We start from the raw sequence: 22693 nt of genomic DNA, 5'->3' as shown, positions 1-22693 counted from the left end.
TTAAGATTCCAAAAATTGTGAGACACTGTCATTTAGTGTCACTCAGAGCCCTTACAAAACGTTTTTCAACGGCTCTGGTGTCACTAACACGGTTTAATATTCATTTATTTTAATTGAAAAAAAAAAACTTTTTGTGAACTAAAACTATTTTATAAAAAAGGCTATTTGAGATATGTACATTTTTGATATTTAAAAGTGAAACAAACATTCGAAATTCCGCTACTTTTCGCACCTGGTTACAAAATACACTAACTAGAGTTTATTTTATATAAATACATGTTCTGTCTGTCTTTTACACACCTATAGTCAGAATATGATGTCCTTAAAGTAACTATTTGTTACTTTGCCAACAGCCTGAACGACTCTAATATTTCATAGTGATGATGGTTGAAGGGGTCTGTCTGACGTGAGGACTCCACACCATAACGTACAGTAGCCTCCTATAAATTTAAGCAGCCTGGTGAGCCTTACTATTTAATTATTCGTCATTTTATAAATTCTCTGCTCGGTTTTCCTCACCGCCTTCTTCCTTCTCCTCGTTTGGGTCTGTGGCAGCTCCCTGTGCGCGCTTTCGTTCCAAAGGGGGCTGTCTGTCTTTGATGGGATCCAGCTGTTGGCCAAGTGCTCTGGGGGCCCGTTTATTTGCATTGCTAAACGATCCGTGGGCCGAGTACGGAGAAATACAGCAAGTTTTCTCTTTTTTATATAGTAAGACCCTCCTCTTACTATTGGTCAATGTTCTCACACGTTCCTGCCATCGGTCGACAGGGCGGCCGCATCGGGTGACCAAAGCCAAGTGTCTCGACATTCAAGTAAACGCGCGTACGCGGAGAGGGCGCTTTGGGCACTTCGTTTTGCGCTTTTGGTCCTGCGAGCCCGTAAAGGTAGTAAAACCACAAAGATCAACTCGTTTCCTACAGCGAGGGGTTTACGGTGTGACGATCTTTCCAGGGGAACCACAAGAATCCACATAAACATGTTATTTGAACTACGTGGCTTGAGTTGGTCGACCAACAAAAGGTGAGTTTAATTAGTCAGCTGGTGATTCATAGCAAGCCGTTTTAGCATGCAGTACTTACAAAATAACTTCTATCTATTTTATGCCATAGTGCTTATTTCAGACTTGCCCCTAAGTAATCCAGTACCTTTCAACTGACTATTGATTAGATAGGCTACTATTACTTATTTCAATAGTGGCTAATTACTTATTCATTTGCTGTTAGCTATCATTCCAGTAATGACAAGTAACTATTCCATTGTTACAAGTGACAAGTTGCTACCTGCCACTGATTTAATTCCTATCATTGCTTGTCATATGTTTATCTAATAGCTTGTCATATGTACTAAGTAGTCTGAATTATTCATATTCATACTAATGTCCAATAAATAGCTGTCTTCAATTTCTATAGAACCAATACTAATACCAATGGGATAGCTACTATAGTGAAACTGGAAAGGATAGCAATAATGGTAATACCTACTAGTCAGAAGTGAACAGTTAATATCTGAACCACAGATCCCAAAATAATTTTGTGGCAAGACATTTCTATTTTGTTACCAGCGACAATGGAATAGTTATTTGTCACTGTTGGGATGGTAACTACCAAATTAATAAGTGCTGGTATGTGATGAATATGTAAATTAATTGATACTAGTCACTATTGGAATAAGTATTTGCCAAGATAAAACAAGAAGACCCTACTAGTGACATATTTAACAGATGTTAGTCACTAGTGGATTACTTACTGGACAATAAGAGAGAGTATCAAAACAGATATTAGATCATTTTAAGGAATAAATGTTATCATTGTCATGGTGCTTCATAAGAATATGTAAACCATGAAAATAAGTTTGTAAAAATGATCCAACTTATAGAAGAGTGTTTGATGATATTCCTGGTTTTGAATGGACATTCAGTGCCTATTCCAATGAATGAAACTTAAACATGTTTATGTTTTTTGTTTTCAGAATGATTTACCTAGGTATTTTGTTTTTTGTTTATAGAATGTTGTCCGTTTTAATATGTATCATATGCTGCATTCACTCCGGGAAAAGTCAGGTAAGTGCATTTTCTTTGAGTCATTCAAGCTTGGCACTGTTGCTCAACTTGTGTCATAATAAGAGTGCCTTGTTGTTTTTGTTTTTCCAGTTCTGTCGTACATCTTTAACATAAACATTAACTTTAACATACAATAGCAGTATCAAGCTACTTCAACATAACTACTTAAAGAACTCCATAAACTACTTTTTATTTATTGGAATGACTATAAAATGCCTGTTTCTCTCCAGACTTGCACAGATGGATTTACTTATGACCGCCGTGCCAGACAGTGTATTGGTTAGTGGCACTTCTACCATGTTATATAAATGTTCATTGAAACTTGTGTTTCAAATACAGCTGTTTATGCCACCTCTAACATATGCTTTCAGACATTGATGAGTGCCGGACACTGCCAAACACGTGTCGGGGTGACATGCAATGTGTAAATCAGAACGGTGGATACCTTTGCATCCCCCGCGGACTCTACTCCCAATCCTATGTCCAAAACAGTCCACGTTCCTATCCCGAGCCTTCCTATCCCGAAGAGTCCTACCCTGACAGATCGTTGGGATACTCTGAACCAATCATTCCTAACGTTCCTCCTGTTGGAGCAGGTCCTGGTCCAGGCCCTGGTCCAAGCTACCCAATAGTGAGCCGGTCCACTCCCTGCATCCTTGGATATACACTTGGTGCCGATGGCACATGTGTTGGTAAGTTTTATACATTCCTCTATCCTCTATCCCAAACTTATTGATAATGTTAGTTAAAGTTGGCACTTGAAAGGTTGCAAATTCAAATCCAGAAGATTTGATACACATTTCTTTCTTGTCAGCCGATCTTAGTGTGCCTGACCCACCAAATAATGATCTTGACTGCTTTTAGTTTACCATCCAGACCAGCTCAACCATTTAAAAAATATTTATATTAAATTCTAGTTTTGGAAAGAAATATATATATGCATGCACAATTACTATCTTCAAAAATGTAATTTATGACTTCATTTAATTTGCATTTAAAAGGCTTTTAAAGTCTTGAGAAACATAAATTCATTTAGTTAGTGTTTTGCTGACTTTGTAAATTGGCTGGTATTTTGTAAGTTACCGTATATGTTAAAATTATACCATAAATTACTAGAGCCACTGTAACAATATATTTCAACTAATGCCAAATTTGCTTATTAGATTAACTTTATTATTATAATTTTTTTTAAAGATGATTTTTTTTGCCTTTTATTTGATATGACAGTAGATAGACAGGAAACGAAGTTGGAGATAGGGGGGGGGGGGGGCAGGATCGGGAAAGATCCGTGAGCCGGGACTCGAACTTGGGACGCCCGAAGTGCAACGGCGCTACATGTCGACGCACTGCCCACAAGGCTATCGTCGCCAACATTAGATTAACTTTAGTTTACTCAGCAACTTTTTATGTGTGCTTATACTGTATGTCAGAATGAGAGTGAGTTTAGTGAATCGGGATTGTGACTAGTAGTAAGTACTAGTATCTAATCAATATTCATTAGTGACTAACAGAATAGAAACTAGTCACTGAATATATTATATTATCTGATGAACAAGAATACCCTACTAGTGACAATTTGAATAGACATTAGTCAATATTAACTAAATATAATAACAAAACGGATGTTTAAACATTATCATGCCTTGTCGTAGTGCTTTAAAAGAATATGCACATGATAAGGTACCAAATCCAAGTTTAGTGCACAAGAAGAACTTCATACATTCTGGAATATTTTAAGCCATTTGTTTATAATAAATAACAAAAGCTAATAAGACTCTGTGAGACGTTATCGATACTCACTCTGGGTCACATCAGGTTGTGGTCTTATGTTTACTTCAATTTATGCAATGGTCCATGGGTCTTCTCGCTCTGAAATGAAGCAAAGACCCAGTTCAGTCCTGGACTGTAATTTAGTAATGGCTGCGGTGGGCTGAGTGGCATCTTAAAGACTTCAGCAGAATGAATCTCGTAATTTGGACTGGATCAGTCATTAGTGTGGAACCACAAAATACTGTGGAACCTCAGAACAAACTACATCTTGTGAAGAGGCAGGAAGACACACAGGAACTGGCATTTAGCCCTGCTTACTCTGATCCAACTTTACAATTCAACGAGACGGTTTTAGAGTGTCTTATTCGCCGTCGTAAATCATCAGTTTGTAACTGACTCTATGTGGTCTGCTTCTGTTGAAGCTGTTGAGCTGAATGTGGTGGTGTTCATATCTCCTGGGATTTATTGCTTTGATCTAGATAGGTGTTATATTGTGCTGTCGGAGTCTTTCCTCGTGTCAGCGTGGTGACCTATTTCACGTGCCATATGATAAATGGTAGCATGAATGACTGCTTGCTGTATTTTTCGATATGGTCTGTGGATTTGTCTCGAATTGGTGCCAGACTTTGCAGTTAATGCATTCTCCAATCTTCTCTTGCTCCTCTGCAGAATCACAAGATGTTAGATTTTTTTACCTTTTAAGCCCGAGACAATCATGTTATAAAGAAGATACATGCACAGATATGCTCATGAATGCGCTTATGCGGATATGTACATGTCCTGACCTGGGAAAAACTTGGACTGAGTAATAAAGATGAATGTAATGTGCTGTCTTAAAATTTGGACACAGATAATGGTCTTATACAGCCACTGAGACATTCAGTACAACAGCATTTCGTAAAGACAAACTATTGCGATCTCAGCATCTGTGGTTGCTCATGCCTAACATGAAGTCAGTGGTTGTTGAATGAGATCTGTCATTGAGCAGCTGTGCAATTTGTGTTCTTTGTACATTGTGTTTGTTATTTATGTTAAGGGATGCTGTTATGGAACAGAAATTGTACAGGAAGTACGTCGTGTTACACCATTCCATCATTCATCTTAATGTTAGCATGTGTGTTTGTAAAAGCCAGGGAATGCCCTCTTCTTGCCAGTGGCACTAAGGCTCAAAGGACTAAAACAGGCAACCCAGTCAGGGCCTGAAATGTGGCATCATAAATCCCATCAATCCTGTCTTTAACCTCAGTAAAGATTACAGGCACTTCTAAAATCCATGCAAACCTCTGAAAGACAGATCAGTTTAGGCGAAACTTGAGAAAAGAAGATCTAAAGCTCACTTGTGATTCAGGAATGTGGATGCTTTGCATAAAATCCAAAATTCAAGAGCTTAAATTATCTTATTCTGGGGGGGAACTTGAAAAATGTCCAAAATTATTTGATTTTTCAAGTTGAAACTTGCCTACTGGTGTCTGTCAGCAAACGTGGAGTGGCTCTAGTACCGCAGACATATTAATGTGCTCTAGATTAGTGGGATGTCTGGAAATTGAAGTATGATGTCAGTATTATTTCATTGAACTTTATATGTAATGCTATTTTGTTTTTTAAATATACACTAGCATTCATAAGTTTGGGGTTGGTAAGTTTTTTTTTCTGTTTTTTTAAGTAAGTCTCTCCTGCATTTATATGATCAACATACAGTAATATTATTCAATATTTTTGTAGATTTAAAGCTGTAATTTATTCCTCTGGTAAAATTTTAAAGTTGTAATTTATTCCTGTGGCAAAGCTGAATTCTCAGCAGAAATTACTCTGAAAACAGTTGTGCTGCTTAATATTTCTATGGAAAACCTGATATAGTTTTTTTTCACAGGATTGTATTATGAATGCATTCATTTGAAATAGACATCTTTATAAAAAATTAAATAATTTTAAATGTCTTTGTTGTATCTTTCGATCAATTCAAGTAATCCTCTCTAAAAAGATGTATTAATTTCTTGCAAAAAACAAAAAAACAAAACTTACTGCACCCTAACTTTTGAATAGTATCAAATAAAGATTTTATTTATTTATTTTTTTGTATCAACTATGCATTTGTATTTTCTGTGCAAAGTCAGTGTAGGATGGTGTAGATAAAACTGAAAGAATTGAGCAGCTCCTAAGAGTTGCTGAAGATATTTCTGATTCTTCAGATAAGGAAAAAGTGATTGCTTTTACAACCCGAATTCCATAAATGTTGGGACTTTTTTTTTTTTTTTGAATAAAATGAAAACTAAAAGAATTTCAAATCACGTGACAATATTTTATTCACAATAGAACATAGATAACATAAATGTTTAAACTGAAATTTTATTGGATAAAGTTTAAACTTTTACAATTTTATGCACAAAATGAGCTGATTTCAAATTTGATGCCTGCTACAGATCTCAAAATAGTTGGGATGGGGGCATGTTTACCATGGTGTAGCATCTCCTCTTCTTTTCAAAATAGTTTGAAGACGTCTGGGCATCGAGGTTATGAGTTTCTGGAGTTTTGGTGTTGGAATTTGGTCCCATTCTTGCTTGATATAGGTTTTCAGCTGCTGAAGAGTTTGTGGTCGTCTTTGACGTATTTTTCGTTCCTTCCCTGAAATACACGTCGTCTGGAGGGGAGCATATGTTGCTCTAAAATCTTTACCTTTCAGCATTCATAGTGCCTTCTAAAACATACAAGCTGCCCATACTGTATGAACTTATGCACCCCCATACCATCAGAGATGCTGGCTTTTGAACTGAACGCTGATAACACGCTGGAAGGTCTCCCTCCTCTTTAGCCCGGAGGGCACGGCGTCCATGATTTCCAACAAGAATGTCAAATTTGGACTCGTCTGACCATAGAACACTTTTCCACTTTGAAGCAGTTCATTTTAAATGAGCCTTGGCCAACAGGACACGACAGCGCTTCTGGACCGTGTTCACATATGGCTTCCTTTTTGCATGATAGAGCATTAGTTGGCATCTGCAGATGGCACGGTGGATTGTGTTTACCGACAGTGGTTTCTGGAAGTATTCCTGGGCCCATCTAGTAATGTCAATGACATAATCATGCCGATGAGTGTCGTCTGAGGGCCCGAAGACCACGGGCATTCAACAAAGGTCTTCGGCCTTGTCCCTTACACACAGAGATTTCTCCAGTTTCTCTGAACCTTTTGATGATGTTATGCACTGTAGATGATACGATTTGCAAAGCCTTTGCAATTTGACATTGAGGAACTTTGTTTTTAAAGTATTCCACAATCTTTTTATGCACTCTTTCACAGATTGGAGAGCCTCTACCCATCTTTACTTCTAAGAGACTCTGCCTCTCTAAGACATCCTTTGTATAGCTAATCATGTTACAGACCTGATGTCAATTAACTTAATTAGTTGCTAGATGTTCCCCCAGCTAAATCTTTTCCAAATTTCTTTCTTTTTCAGCCCTTTGTTGCCCCCGTGGCAACTTTTTTGAGACCCGTAGCAGGCATCAAATTTGAAATGAGCTCATTTAGTGGATAAAAGTGTAAAATTTCTCCATTTAAACATTTATGTTCTCTATGTTCTATTGTGTTTTACTGTATTTCACTTTCAAATTATACTCTCTTTGTGGCTGCACTAGACATTCCACACTAAACATAATTGCTACCCTGGCTCACTGTACACCTCACGTTAGTATAATGATTCCAGCTAATTCACATAGGAACTGTTGCTTGACCGGCCTGCTTGAACTATTGCAGAGGTGGACTGTAAATGCCTTTGATATAATTTAAACAATCATTGTGTGGCAACAGATTAAGGACATTAAATCTCTGGAATGAAGATGTGCGTATAGAAGCAAGAATTTTGAGTTGGTGCCAGATTCTTGGGTCCTGGATTGACCTCAACCTGTTTGTTCATATTAATCATCTACACGTTTTCCATGTCTGAAAAGTTTATTCTTGCATATGTCTTTTTTGTTTGATGAATTGTTTTGCTTTAATAAGACAAGCATGTTGTGTGAGTATGAATTATGATACCTGTCATTCATATAAATTCCCCATCCTCTTGCGTATTTGTTGATTTTGCTTTCAGCTAGCAATTAGAACGTTATGAGCGCAGTTTAACACATTAACCATGTGTAAATCCATTTTACAGAATTGCAGATTTTCCAAATATGAGTAAAGTCTTTAGATTTTGTCTGGGCTTACTTTTAAGGGATTGAATACCTCTGATGGTAAGATTAGATTTAATGACCTCAGCAACATCTGGTTTGTGGGCCTCTTGTTAAATTTAATGAATTGTACCATAAACTTGTTAAAAGTGTAGTAAAAGTCATGATTCTGACCACATGAATGATATCACCCATCAACATTTTATATAATTGATCTCTCTTCCTCTTTTACATGCAGATATGTTTCCCTCTCTTTCATTTACACACCATGTCTTTCCTCTGACCCTCATTTGAATCTTGTGCATAATTTACTGCACAGTCTCTGGATCAGATCTGATCTCCAAAATGCTGGCATTCCCTGAATGCTCCAGATCCTTTCACCTCAGATCAGACTTGTGTGATCGTACACATGTAATCCAGATGCTCTCCTTCACTCTCCGGGGCCTAGCTGGGCCTCATATCTCATGTGGCCACATCTCTGCTATCAGACCTGGCTGTATTGATTCCACCTCATATGCTTTGTGATGTCTATAATAGTTAAGCTGCTAACACAAAAGTTCAGTTCGAGGTAGGTGTAATGCAAAACAGGTGACTACCTTTAGATTACACTGTACAGTTAGATGCTTTCATTGAAATGCCAAATGCAAGTGAATGGGTAATTTTAAAGTGCACAAGTAACTTATTATGGAATTTCAGCTTGGTTTGCCAGGACCCATTGCATCACTCTGTCCATATAGTAACAGTGAGACTGTTGGCAGCTTTAACCAAAAGAAACGAATTATCTGGCTTTCACACGGTCCCCAACCCCCGAATCCATCACGCCCTCATCACTTTCATAGTAACATTTGCTTGCATTTAAAACATGTGACTTCATGGTCTGAGACCCAAGTGTGCTTTTTCAGGTATTTTTAAAGCATACGATGCCCTCATAAGGCATTGTGCTGATAATGTGTGAGCGAGAGTGGAGCAGAGAGATATGAACTCCAGTTTTGGAAATGCATTCTGCAAGACTAGCTATTTGTGTAAAATGTGATAGTCAGGTAAGATTTATGAGGTCGGGATGGAGTTCGAGGAGTAACAGACCTGCTAAACTTAAAGTAAAGAACATCTGTCCACAGAGGGCAAACTATCAGTGGGACAGATTCAGTATTCTGAAATTAATGAAAGGTTTAAGTGTTGTGAAGTTACATACATCAAGATTAATTGTTTTAGGTGAGATTCTAAAGTGGATAGTGGTGGGAAACGCACAAGTGGGAGCTGACTGTGGCTATCTTTCTTTTTTTTTTTTTAGATGTTGACGAATGTGAGGCACAGTCACACCAGTGTAACCCCACTCAGGTGTGTATAAATACAGCTGGTGGATATACCTGCTCATGTACTGAAGGCTACTGGCTGGTGGGTGGACAGTGCCAAGGTAAGATTTACAGACATTATGAATGGATAGTTTGATGTTATATGCTTTAACTTGTGATGTCTACATGCGACACAACATGTACACTCTAAATCCTGTAATAAACCAGTTTTTATTATGTTAGTGTTAAAGTGCACTTCTTTTCAAAATATTGGGGTAAGATTTTGTTAAAATAACTAATACTATTATTCAGCAAGGATGTATAAAACTAATCAAAAGTGACAGTCAAGTTACAAAAGATTTCTATTTCAAATTAATGTTGTTCTTTTGAGCTTTCTTTTTCCTCACAGAATCCTAAAAAATGCATCTACAAAAATATTAAACCGCACAACTGTAGCACAACAGTTAAACAGCACAACATTAATAATTATAAGAAATGTTTTATGAGCACTAAATCAGTATATTATAATGATTTCTGAAGGATCGTGTGACACTAATGGCTGCTGAAAATTCAGACTTGCCATCACAGGAAAAAATTACATTTTAAAGTACACTAAAATAGAACGATTTATTTTACATTTTAATAATATTTCACAATATTACTGTTTTTACAGAATTTTTAATCAAATAAATGCAGCGTTGGTGAGCGTAAGAGACTTCTTGTAAAAACATTCAAATTCTTACAGAGCCCAAACTTTTGAACAGTAGTTGTCCAGTTACTGTTTGTTCAAAGATTAATTATATGACCATTCAAATTGTTACTTTGTTTGTTTGATGTTTAAATAATGAAATAACCCAGTCTTATTTGACACCAAACAATGTCTTAATTCAGTTGTGACTACTGTTTGCGTATTTAGTGCTCTCTAACTCACCTTTCTTTAGACATTGATGAGTGTCGCTATGGTTACTGCCAGCAGCTGTGCGCTAATGTCCCTGGCTCATATTCATGCTCCTGTAGCCCTGGATTCCTCCTTAATGCTGATAGCAGGACATGCCAAGGTGCACACAGACACAGGAACATCATTATTGTTTAGTTGAATAGTTTACTGAAAATCTTGACATGTGCCTCATCCTTCCTCTTCCTGCCTCGCCAGATGTGGACGAGTGTGAGACAAACCCATGCTCACATGGCTGTTTGAACACGTACGGCTCATTCATGTGCACCTGTGATGAGGGCTTCGAGCTTGCTTCTGATGGGACCACCTGCAATGGTAATAAGGGGAGGAGAAGAGATGATAAGAATAGAGAGAGACAGGGGACCAATTTAAAACTTTTAGAGAGAGGTTTAAGATGTGTGTTGCTTGAATTTTCATGTGTGATTGTGTGCATTGATAGTGTAATGTGTCTGTCTTTTTCACTACCCATTCATAGATCTGGATGAGTGCAGTTTCTCAGACTTCCTTTGTCAGCATACGTGTGTGAACACACCAGGATCATTTTCCTGCATTTGTCCGCCTGGATATTACGTGTATGAGGATGGAAGGAGCTGTGAAGGTATCTCTACATTTTTATTTTGTGTGCTTCTTTCAATGTGATTTTGTTGAATCATTTATATTTTATGTTTTTCTTAGTGTTCCTAGGTGCATTTCTCCTTGTTGACACAAATGTGGAATATTTCTCATATTAAACCTCTAAAACATAAATATGTATTTTAATTTGCCTTTAATATGCATTATGAGTATACAGTAATAATCATGTGTGTATGTATAGAGAGAGAGACTTTAAAAAAAATAAAATCAAGAAGAAGTTTCATAGCGAGTAAGAAATGTTTATGGCCATTTTCTCAGATAATTTGCTATTGGCATTAGCTATTTACCTTAGACATTTGCAGAATTTTTTTTAACACAAGAGTAGCTATTTCATATCTGCTGTACCATTTAGCTTCCTTGACGTTGTAGTTATTCTTGCTGCTGTTAATGATTGTGATGATGTTAATAACCTGACTTCTGTCTCTTGTATGTTTGATTTTCAAGACCTCAATGAATGTGAGTCTGGTAACAACACCTGTACAACAGCACAAGTGTGTTTCAATTTCCAGGGAGGTTACACATGTCTGGACCCTCTTAGATGTGATCCACCTTACATAGAGCTCAGTGACAAGTGAGTTCATGAATGTTGGCAAACGAAAATCTGTTTGCTTTAGTCAGTCATTTGCCTTTTTGTTGAACAGTTGCACCATGTTCTGAATATACTTCTCTCTTTCTCTCTCAGTCAGTGCATGTGCTCTGCGGAGAATCCTGCTTGTCGGGAACGACCCTTCACTATCCTGTACAGGCATATGGATTTGTCTTCTGGCCGCAGTGTTCCTGCTGATATATTTCAAATGCAGGCCACCACACGTTACCCTGGAGCATTTTACATATTTCAGATCAAGTCTGGCAACGAGGGGCGAGAGTTTTACATGCGGGTAAATGGACTTCTGTTTGTATAACTGATGCCTGTTGTAAAACACTTACATTACTGTTCAAAAGTTTGGGGTCAACCATTTTTTTTTTTTTAAAGAAATTAATACTTTTATTCAGGATGCATTCATTTGATCAAAAGTGATAGTAAAGACATTTATAATGTTACAAAATATTTCTATTTGAAATAAATGCTGTTTGACGCTTTCCATGAAAATATTAAACAGCACAACTGATTTGATTGAAATAGTAAGAAATGTTTGAGCACCAAATTAATAATAAGAAGAATAAAAAATCTTTCTTGAGCAGCAAATCAGCATATTAGAATGATTTCTGAAGGATCATGTGACACTGAAGACTGAAGTAAAAATTCAGCTTTGCCATCACAAGAATAAATTACATTTTAAAATATATTCAAATGGAACATGCTTATTTTAAATTTGAATAATATTTTACAATATTACTGTATTTTTTATTTAAAAAAGCGGCCATGGTGAGTATAAGAGAATTCTTTCAAAAACAATTAAAACATCTTACAGACAGCATACTTTTTAATGTTAGTTTATATATAAAGGTGACCACTAGAGGGAGCTGTAGGATTTCTGTGAGACTTTCCCTCAAAATTACTCTGGAGCCAAACCACACAATCTTTATGGGTCCTATGAGTCCCTTAGCTAATCAAATACCAGTTGAAATTGTTGAAAGAGTTTGTTTTCATATAATTTGTCTGTGTGGGCAAGTAGTGTTTCAACTCTGAAGAGAAAGAGTGACAGACTCAGAATGAATTTAAAAAATCTGAAAACATTCTTTCCCTTTTTCCCCACAGCAAACCAGTAATATCAGTGCAACTTTGGTTCTGGCCCGGCCTATTAAAGGACCAAAGACCATCGTTCTAGATCTAGAGATGGTTACCGTTAACAACGTCATCAACTTCCGAGGCAGTTCAATCATCCGCCTCACAATGTTTGTCTCTGAACATCCATTCTGAGGCTTTACAAATGAACCTCTGACCTCTCACCTCTTCATGGCCCCATACCTCTATCTTGGACTTCCTGTTACTGCACTACCCATCAGGCAGCTGCATTTCTTCATTTTGTTTGTTCTGTGGATGTGGACTCTCATGTGGTCATCACTCTCTGTGTCTGCTCTCTAGTGGGCGGAGCTTGTGCTGATGTCTGATATTTCATAATGCAGGTTTTTCATTAGGCTTCCTGGCTGTCTTTGTCGTCTGCAGTCACACGCATATACCCGTACACAGAAGAATATTTATGTTGTGTTTTTTCTTGTTTGTTCTATATTTCCCATTGTGATTTTTCTTGCCACAATTCCAGATCCTTAAGTGTCTTGTTTTTTTGTTTTTGTTTGTTTTTTGTAAAGCTGGATTTGTTTTTCTACGTTTAGTGGCACCTGTGTCACATTTTCTCACTGTGAATGTGAGTATTTGAGCGCCGATTTAATTTGTTCTTGACCTTTGATGACCCTAAGCAGTGAGAGAGCTGCCAGGCTTGCACGTGCTATAAAATCACGTTTTTGAAAATGTTCTATATATCTCTGACAGGAGTCTGCAGCGCACCTTCCGCACCTGTTTCCCAGGGAAGTCTAAAAAAAAGTCTTTATTTTGACTCAGAATTTCTTATTGCATCTGTGCGGAATTTCCTCTGTGTATCTGTTTTTATTTGACAGGTAAAGAGCCTGGTCAATCAATAAACACAAATTTGATGACCTGAACTTTTGTTGGTTTGTGTTTACTATTAGCAAATTTAGATTCATTCCTAGAAATTTTTGGCATTTGATAAAATGAGACGATTATTATAATAAGGACTTGAATTTTGATGTAGGCCTACAAATTAGTCATCACAAGGGGTCAGTAACAAGGAGGTTTTGAATGTGTAAAGATTTGAAGAATCAATATACATAATATACGTGACTGTGTGGGGGTGTAAACCTTCGTTTGTGTCACAGTGATCAAAGAGACAGCGTTTTTTTTCCTGAGCAAAATTTTGTTAGGGACCGGTGGACACTAGGACCCAACCTTAGGCAGAAGTTTTGCCGTTCACTGGAGGCTTCAGAAGCACCTGCAGCTCTCGAGAACTCAGAGTTCATCTCCTCGCGGACAGCAGCACAGGTACGTACAAACTTATACAAAAACGCGGTTAATATTAATTGTTAAAATAATTTCTACCTTATATTATATATATATATATATATATATATATATATATATATATATATATATATATATATATATATATATATATATATATATATATATATATATATATCCTATATATTTAGGCTATAAATGTATTTCTGCAGCTTTGGGCTACTGTGGGCACTTTATGCCTCAGCTTTTTTCTGTTGTTAATGCCTTGATCATTCATCAGTTGCCTCAATCATCAATTTTAGATGTCTTTGATTTGTATATTGTAATGTTTTATTGTAACGTTAGCCTAAACACAACTTTCATTTTTTGTAACGTTAGCCCAAACACAACTTTCAATCTGACCACGGAAAATCATTATTACGTGAATAAAACGTTGATAATCTAGAGTGAAATAAATAATTTAGTGACATTATGTGAAAATTATTATGATGTTTATAAGCTCATATTTTCAGTAATTTTAGTTGTGGCATCTTTTCCACTACAGCAGCCAACCAATGTTGCCATTTATTCTCTCTCGAAAATATATTTATTTCCACCACAATATTGTACTACACACAAAACATAAGTGGACGTGATGATATTGACATTATTTTGGAAATGTTTGATGACCAGAAATTATATAATTCTGTTTACTGATAGACAGTTTCATTAAATTCATATAAATATCTTATTTTCAACCTTTTTATGTGATTGGTTTGTGATTTTTGTGCAGATCCTCAATATGACAGAATACATCAAAAACTGCTGCAGGACATTTACGTCCAAGAATGAACCAGAGATTCAGAGTAAGTCTCTCTGTCCCCTATAGACCTTCTCATGATTGTTGTGTTCGTTATACATACACACAAAACACTGTATATAAATATAACTGCATATATGAGTTATGAAATGTGTATTTGTATACATTTAAATGTTTTATAGTAATTAAGGTTCGACCTCCTGCTCCGAAATTAACTGCTGAGTCTGATGTGAAGAAGAATGTTGGAGTATCAGAGGATTATCTGCTGTCTAAACTGCCTCCGGACGGCCGGGACGTTCCATTCATCATCCCAACCTTCAAACCCTCCTACATCCAGCCGAGAGGATCACAGTACTCTGGCTACAACATTGGGCAACAGAGTAAGCAATATAACTTTTTATGAGTAATGTAGTTAGTTTAATTAAATTAATTAATTATATATATTTTTTATTTTATTAAATTATTGTTAAAAATTTGATACAAATAATTTTAGGTGCCACAAGGACCACTTATGCAGAAAGGAAGGCAGAGCTCGCAGGAGCCGGTCAAATGATGTATGACCCTGATTTGACCTTAAACAGCAGTCATATGATCAGCTATGTGTCACCAGGCTCATTGAGACGCCCCATTCTGAAAAACAGACCCAATGACAGTCCTGACACATGTGAGATACTTTAAGATCTGCCTAAAATCCCAAGCCTGTTTATTACCTGTGTGTGCTGTTTTTTAAGAGTGCTGTTTCACTTCCTCATAGCATCACATAGCAGCACGTAACTTCTCAGCATGTAACCTCAAATATTTACATTCCTACTCACCTGTGCATAAACCTTCTGTTTTATTCCTGCTCCTAAATCCCCAATTGTTCATGGCAGATTTGCACTGACAGTGTCCCAGATCATATTGTTGAGAGGCCATATTGAGATCATTCTAATGCTTTACTGGCTGAACGCACATTTGTAAATATCAAACCGAGGAAGACATTTAAAATGGAATCACTTTTATTACATAATGTGATGTACTGAATCAACTGCAGAAGTGCAAGTATTTAAGACTCTTTCTAAGAGGAAAATGAATGAAATGATTTGTGTCTGTTTGTTTTACAGGTTTGGAACACAGTGGCAAACAGAAACTCAGTCTCTCCATGTATGATTTGTCAAACCCTCAGAGCCACGTACAGGTGAGTTCACACAAATGCACGCACACACACTGAACAACCCAATCCATAAAACTGTATCGTTCACATGCTGCTGAGAACCCATACACCTGTTCACATGTGAGATATTATTATATGATGTATAAAAAGAAAGGTAATTTATTTATATGATGGTAAAGCTGAATTTTCAGCAGTCATTACTCCAGTCTTTAGTGTCACATGATCCTTCTGAAATCATTGTAATACACTGATTTGGTGCTCAAGAGACTTTTCTTACTATTATCAATGTTGATAAAGATTGTGTTGCTTAATATATTTATGTAAACATGATACATTTTTATAGGATTCTTTGATTAATGGAAAGTTCAAAATTTTGAATAATTTATTTGTAATAATTTATTTATAAGTCCTAACAACTGGCAAACTTTTAAAATGCAGTGTATATTATAGAGGGATATAATAATTATTAAACATTATTATGACTATTATTTATCATTATTTATATAAACACTATACTAGTTAGTCTGGATATCAACTTTGAACTTTAAGGCAAGATATATTAACTACTTTTAATGATATATTACTAGTTTAATTCAAAACTGGTTTGTTGCATTTGTTACTGGAATAATTATCTCAATATTCATATTTATTAATAACTTAATAATAATTAATCACTTTGTTATCATACTACTTCCATGCATTGTTAGTATGCCAGAAATCATTATTATTATTGGAATCTCTATTCCTATTCTGTAACAGATCTCTATTTCTCTTTCTTTTTTTTAAGTTAAAAAGTATTTGTGGTCTTTTATCAATCAGAACAGATTAAATTGCTGATTGAAGTGTGCTGTATACATACAGTAATACGTTGCTATTTAATGATTTGCAGAGCTGTTGTTCAGTAACATTTATTCCTCTCTTGTTCCTCCAAGCGTTATGATTCTGTATCCAGTGTCCAGAGCAGCACATCCTCCATTCAGGATTCCTTTGGGAGCAGCCGTAGTCTAGGTAACCATTCATGACGGAACACTGAAGTCGTAACCGCAGACAAGCTCATTCCAAAAGAACCCTCAAAACTCCCTTCCAATAGAACTCTCTGGAAAGGGTTCCGCTCCACTATCACTTGGAATTTCCACTACAGTTTCATTTGTTTGGTTTTCCTTTAGTTTTTTTCAGGATCTTTTTGGACCATTTATTTCCCAACAATCTTACCCCCTCTCTCCTCACCGTGTACACACATAAACACAAACTGTCAAACAAACTCGCGCACACACACACAGGACAGACTCAGATGACTGAAGATTGTGAAATCGTAAAGGGCAGACACCGTAATTACTTCCAAATGTTTTCCCTGAGGTCCAGTACACAAGTCCTCAGATAACTTTCAGAATGTAGGTCTGTGGATCTTTACACACATAACACAAATAATAAAACTCAAAATATACTGGATTTCTGTCCACCATTCTGCATTTTTCTAATTTAATTGAAAGTGTTTTTAATTAACACTGAGCAAAAAGTTGGATTTTAAATTTGGTCTGTTCCTTTTTTCTTTATTAACAACAGGACTTATGCTGAATATTATATATAAAACATTTATGTGTTTGCGTTGGTGTGTGTGTGTGTGCGTAGAGTCCATCACGCTGTCTGGTGATGAGCGGGATTTTGAGCCGGGAAAAGTGTGTGTGCACCTGAAGTATGAAGAGGCGGTGGAGCAGGTGTGGATCACCTTAGTGAAGGTATGATTTCATCCAGGAGAGACTTTGCTAGTCTACAACAGGCCATTGTGTCCCATCTAGAGTCCAGCTGAATGGTGCCTCTGTGTTGCTCTGAGAGACCTTTAACAAGTAATCACATTTCCAACCAGCTATTTTTAATCTCTCTTTTTCAAATAATTGAAAAATAACTCCGTGTATATCTGTCTGTCTTTGCCTCTTTATTTTACACATAATATATAGTATACATAATATATTAATGTTAATTTATTTACATTATTTACTGTATGTTTGGAAGTGACCAAATGGGGTTGTATCTTAGAGTGTGAGCTGTTTATAATATTAACACACAGTTTGATTTCATATTTCATAATATTTGTTTTGTTTTATTTCTGTCAATTATTTTCTAATACAAACATGGCCCCGTCTCCTTTTCGTCCTCTGAGAAATGTCCTTTGTTGACATACAGTGGTTTTAGTGGTTGTAAAAGCTCGTAAACTGTACATGTTGCTTTCTCACTGTTTCTCATTTATTTTCTCATTTTGGTACTCCCTCTCTTTTAGTGTACAGATTTGAGTGTGTATAGTGATGGGATGGAGGTGCAGAAGATTGGGGTCAAAGGAGTCATCACCATGACCAAGCCAGTGCGATTTAAGAGCTCTGTCAAGGAAGCATCAACAGTGAGTAAAATCCAGCCGTCATAAAACATACAACGGCCAAGATTCAATTCAAGCTTCAGCACTGGTGATATCAAGGGGTTAAAATGATTAGCATTATTCCCTGCTGCCAGAATTATACCATCTGCTTCTAAAAGGTGCTTTTTTGCTTTGGCAGCCATTCAAAATTAGCCATGTACTCTGATGAAATAAAATATTTAGCTAATATTTTTAAAATATATAAACATTTTACTATTTTTTTTAATCATTTAAAAGCTTTGTGTCAGTAATATTTTTGTTTTAAATAAATTATTTTATTCAGAAAGGATGCTGATAAATTTATAAAAATTGGCAGTAAAGAATTTTTTTTACAAAAGATTTTAGTTTCAAATAAATGTTTTGAAATGTTTGATCATCATAGAATCTTGACAAAATGTATCATGGTTTGCACAGTTTTCAACATTTAAACATTTTAATAAGAAATGTTAAAGTACCAAATCAGTAAATTAGAATGATTTATAAATGATCACGTGACACTGAATTTTAAAATATAGATAGATAGATATATGTGACCCTGGACCACAAAACCAGTCATAAGGGTACATTTTAATTCAGATTTATACATAACGTGAAAGCTGAATAAATAAGCTTTCCATTAATGTAAGGTTTGTTCGGATAGGACAATATTTGGCCGAGATACAACTATTTGAAGATCTGGAATCTGAGGGTGCAAAAAAAATCTAAATATTGAGAAAATCACATTTAAAGTTGTCCAAATGGAGTTCTTAGCAATGCATATTACTAATCAAAAATTAAGTTTTGATATATTTACAGTAGGAAATGTACAAAATATCTTCATGGAACATGATCTTTACTTACTATCCTAATAATTTTTGGCATAAAACGAAAATCTATCATTTTGACCCATACAGTGTATTTTAGCTATTGCTACAAATATACCCTTGCTACTTATAGACTGGTTTTGTGGTCCAGGGTCACATAAATAGAAAGAAAATATTTGTTTAATTAAAAATGAATTTATATTGTAATATTTATACTGTATTTTGGTTAAATAAATGCAGGCTTGGTGAGTTTAAGAGTCTTCATTCAAAAACATAAAAAAATTGTACTGAACCCAAACTTATGAACTATATTTCACAATTTTTCCCATTACGATGAATGAGAAAAATATTTCCCAGGAATCATAGACCTCATCGATTGATATTACAAAAAATGCATATTTAGATCGGAAGCTCTGTCATCATTTAAATGAATTGTGATGAATTATTCAGCCCTCCCTTCAGTCCCTCCTGGGTTTCTTGAATGATGACCATTCCAGCTGGACTGAAAAGTCCCACACAACCAAAGCTGCATAAAAACATAGTACTTCAGATAACCAAAAACACATGTAGAGCTTGTAGAATTGTTTTGTTGTGTTTTTAGTTTGTAGATAATTATCCCTCTCAATATATTCTCTCTTTCTGTCTCGCTTTCAGGACACTGTCTTCATGGAGACATTCGTGTTCACTCTTAACTTGGAGCAGATACGCAGATCTGCGCTGGTGCTGTGCCTGCAGGCTCACACACCACGTAAGCGTACGCTGGGAGAGTGTGTATTATCTCTGCGAACTCTTGGGCTGGAGGAAACAAAGCACTGGCTGGAGTTCAAGCCTCACTCTAAAACACATGTGAGTCCTCACCTGCTGTATCTCTTTGTGATTGCATATGTAATCCCAAATGTCTCTCCCTCTACAGATCCTTCCTAATTTTGACAGCAAGGTTCTTTGAAAAAAAAAATTCAACTTCCACCTGCAATTACCCAGAGTGCTGCACTCACCCACTGGACCACATATTTTACTTGCATCACAAATTACACAGCTGCACTAGTTCTGCTCAGGTCTCTTCTGTGATATTTAGGTCACTGGGGCTGAAACAGACAGACAGAGAGCGAGAGAGAGGACGAAATCAATACACTGAAACAAGCCATTTCAATACTGCTGAAAGCACTTCTTGAAGGAATTAACTTGACCCTTAAAATACTGATCTGTCTATAAGTAATATGTTACAGAATATTTCAATTATTAATTTGTGATTAATTAATGTTAATGGTAAGTAATGTTAATGTTAATTAATGTTTACATTTCTGTTGATTAAAGAATCCTGAAAAATGTTTCATAGTTTCCACGGAAAAATTAAAGACGTCTGTTTTCAGCATTGATAATGATAAGAAATGTTCCGAATCAGCATATCAGAATGATTTCTGAAGGATCATGTGACATTTTAAAATGTATTAAAATAGAAAACAGTTATGTTAAATTGTAAAAATATTTCAGAATATTACTGTTTTTACTGTATTTTTTTATCAAAGAAATGCAGCCTTAGTGAGCATAAAAGGCTCAAAAACATTAACAAATCTTGCCAACCCCTAACTGAACAATAGGCTAGTCTGTGTGCATACACTTGCACGTTTGTATATTATTTAGAAATATTTCACATTTTTATATACATAAAATTTTATAAGTTGATCATAAGTAACATCTAAATACCTATACATAATATATATAAAAATTCTGATATTTAATTCTGCAAAATGAGTGTTAATTTGTCACTTTATCATCTTTGTACATTTCACTGTAAGTAGGTCATCAAAACATTGTTTGGCCTACTGAATACTGCCATACACACATACAGGTATCAGATATGGCACTATTTGCTGATTTTGCCAACTTTTTTGAACATTTGGAAACGGTTGGTTCAGCGTGTTTTGCTTGTGTGTGCATGTGACTGAAATCATACACTTAACAGGGAAAATTGCTTTTTTGAAAAGAAAGTCTTTTCAATAATGAGGTGTTTGACAGAACTGTGCTCCAGAATGAAAGTCAGTGGAATCTGGTCTAGAGGACGTTTTTTCATGAATAATGGCTGTGTATGTTTGTTACTGGGTCAGAAATTGTTTTGGGTCTCAACAATAAATCAGTGAATAAGTCGCAGCAGGTAGTCTGCCATAACACACACACACATACACACACACACACACGCAACGTAACACCTAACCTTACCGTGTCTATATTTTGTCTACCTGTGTGTTTCTGTAGGTGTGTCATGCTGAGCTTCAGCTGGCCTTGTGCTTCCAGCCAGTGAACAGTCGAATGCAACTCCAGATCCTCAGTGCTCAAAACCTTCCATCATCTTCCTCACCTCTTAGACAGAGTGAGTCTTTCAGCTTTAATCATCATTTCACACACTCTCAATAACATAACTTTACATCCTAGTCCATTTTAAATATATTTTCATTATAAGTTAAATTGTCCTCCTGAAAGCCCTCTTATTTCTTATTTATTTCCCCCCTTAGTTTATTGTTATGGAAGAGTGAATATGACAAATACGACAATGTTGATAAAATGAACTGTGCAAATGGATGTTCTCTTTAGGTTTCTTTGTGAAGGTTGAGTTGTTGAGTGAGGGTAGGGTCTTACTGAAGAGGAAGACGAAGGTGATGAAGTCATCAGAGGGGCAGATCCAATGGGTCGAAGTGCTTCACTTGCCCCTCACCAATCAGGACCAGAATCTGCAGCTGGCAGTCAAACTCTACAGCCGTGGCTCTGTTCGGAGAAAACACCTGCTTGGACAGGTCAGTATGGCACAAAATACATACAGTATTATAACTCACTACATTTAGTATGGAATACGTTTAAAGTCATTTATTTGATTTTTAAAAAACTGCAATATTGTGAAATATAAAAATGTTTTCTTTTGTAATATACTCCAGGTTTCAGTGTCACATGATCCTTCCGAAATTATTCAATAAGGAGATTTGGTTTTTCTGTAAAAAACATGATTCTTTGATGAACTGAAAGTTCAAAAGAGCAGAATTAATTTGAAATATAATTTTAGAAACATTATACATCAGTTTACTGTCACTTTTACTGTGACTGATTTAATGCATCCTTGTTGTATAAAAGTATTAATTTCATTCATAAACCCTAAGTTTCAGTCTTTATGTGTATTCCTTCATTTCCAGGTCCTCTTGGGTTCTGACAGCAGTTCTCCTGAGGCAGTGGAACAATGGAGGGATTCCATGGCTAATCCTGAAAAAGTGGTGACGTTTTGGCACAGACTTGGTCGACTCTAAAATGAGAGGATGAAGAAAAGAGCTTTTTTTAGCCAAGTGGATTTTAAATGCAACTTCCAAAAGCTTTTATATCTTTGAATAATTAAGTATTGTATGGTTATTTCAATTATAGTTATTGTAGGGTAAAAAAGTGCTTGTATAAAACTCTGGTAGAAATGACTCATTTACAGGTCTAAATTGATTACAGGTCCACCCTCTGCAGATCCTTGTGTTGCTAATCATGTATTCAGCTGTTTGTAGATTTAACATTCTATGTTCTTCAGTGGTGTACTTTGAAAACACGCAACTGTCTAAAACATAACACAGGAACAGGATACATAGACATTATGTGCAATAAAATGTATTACACAGAGCTCTACAACTGTCGGTATAGCAACATGGCCAAATAAAGAGC

The 22693-nt window shown here is 36.0% G+C and overlaps 2 protein-coding genes across 2 annotated transcripts; both read left to right on the top strand.

Annotated features, from left to right (window-relative positions):
• Nucleotides 1-520: 520 nt before the first annotated feature.
• LOC306882427 (fibulin-5-like) lies at nucleotides 521-13469 on the top strand. The gene is made up of 11 exons (XM_079437034.1): nucleotides 521-1020; nucleotides 2005-2059; nucleotides 2290-2338; nucleotides 2431-2751; nucleotides 9282-9404; nucleotides 10224-10340; nucleotides 10436-10552; nucleotides 10713-10835; nucleotides 11315-11441; nucleotides 11553-11748; nucleotides 12570-13469. The coding sequence occupies exons 1-11, from the start codon at nucleotides 977-979 to the stop codon at nucleotides 12729-12731; spliced, it is 1434 nt and encodes a 477-aa protein (XP_079293160.1). The 5' UTR covers nucleotides 521-976; the 3' UTR covers nucleotides 12732-13469.
• A 1159-nt stretch (nucleotides 13470-14628) lies between these two features.
• LOC306882563 (tandem C2 domains nuclear protein-like) lies at nucleotides 14629-22299 on the top strand (the record flags this gene model as incomplete). The annotated part of the gene is made up of 11 exons (XM_079437287.1): nucleotides 14629-14692; nucleotides 14829-15026; nucleotides 15140-15310; nucleotides 15750-15823; nucleotides 16732-16807; nucleotides 17429-17535; nucleotides 18075-18191; nucleotides 19664-19855; nucleotides 21263-21377; nucleotides 21599-21798; nucleotides 22189-22299. 11 exons carry the CDS (start codon nucleotides 14629-14631, stop codon nucleotides 22297-22299), a joined length of 1425 nt encoding a protein of 474 aa, XP_079293413.1.
• Between the last annotated feature and the right edge of the window lie 394 nt (nucleotides 22300-22693).

This window comes from Barbus barbus, assembly GCF_936440315.1.
Source record: "Barbus barbus genome assembly, chromosome: 16".
Lineage (NCBI taxonomy): Eukaryota > Metazoa > Chordata > Actinopteri > Cypriniformes > Cyprinidae > Barbus > Barbus barbus.
The sequence above is the reverse complement of the archived record's forward strand: the minus strand, read 5'-3'. Positions and strand labels throughout refer to the sequence as shown.

Bases quoted from the DNA above. Each gene is read 5' to 3' on its own strand.
- LOC306882427 (XM_079437034.1), top strand. From the start codon at position 977: ATGTTATTTGAACTACGTGGCTTGAGTTGGTCGACCAACAAAAG. The intron at 9,405-10,223 runs GTAAGATTTACA...ACCTTTCTTTAG, and splicing joins GGTGGGTGGACAGTGCCAAG to ACATTGATGAGTGTCGCTAT. The intron at 11,442-11,552 runs GTGAGTTCATGA...TTTCTCTCTCAG, and splicing joins TACATAGAGCTCAGTGACAA to TCAGTGCATGTGCTCTGCGG.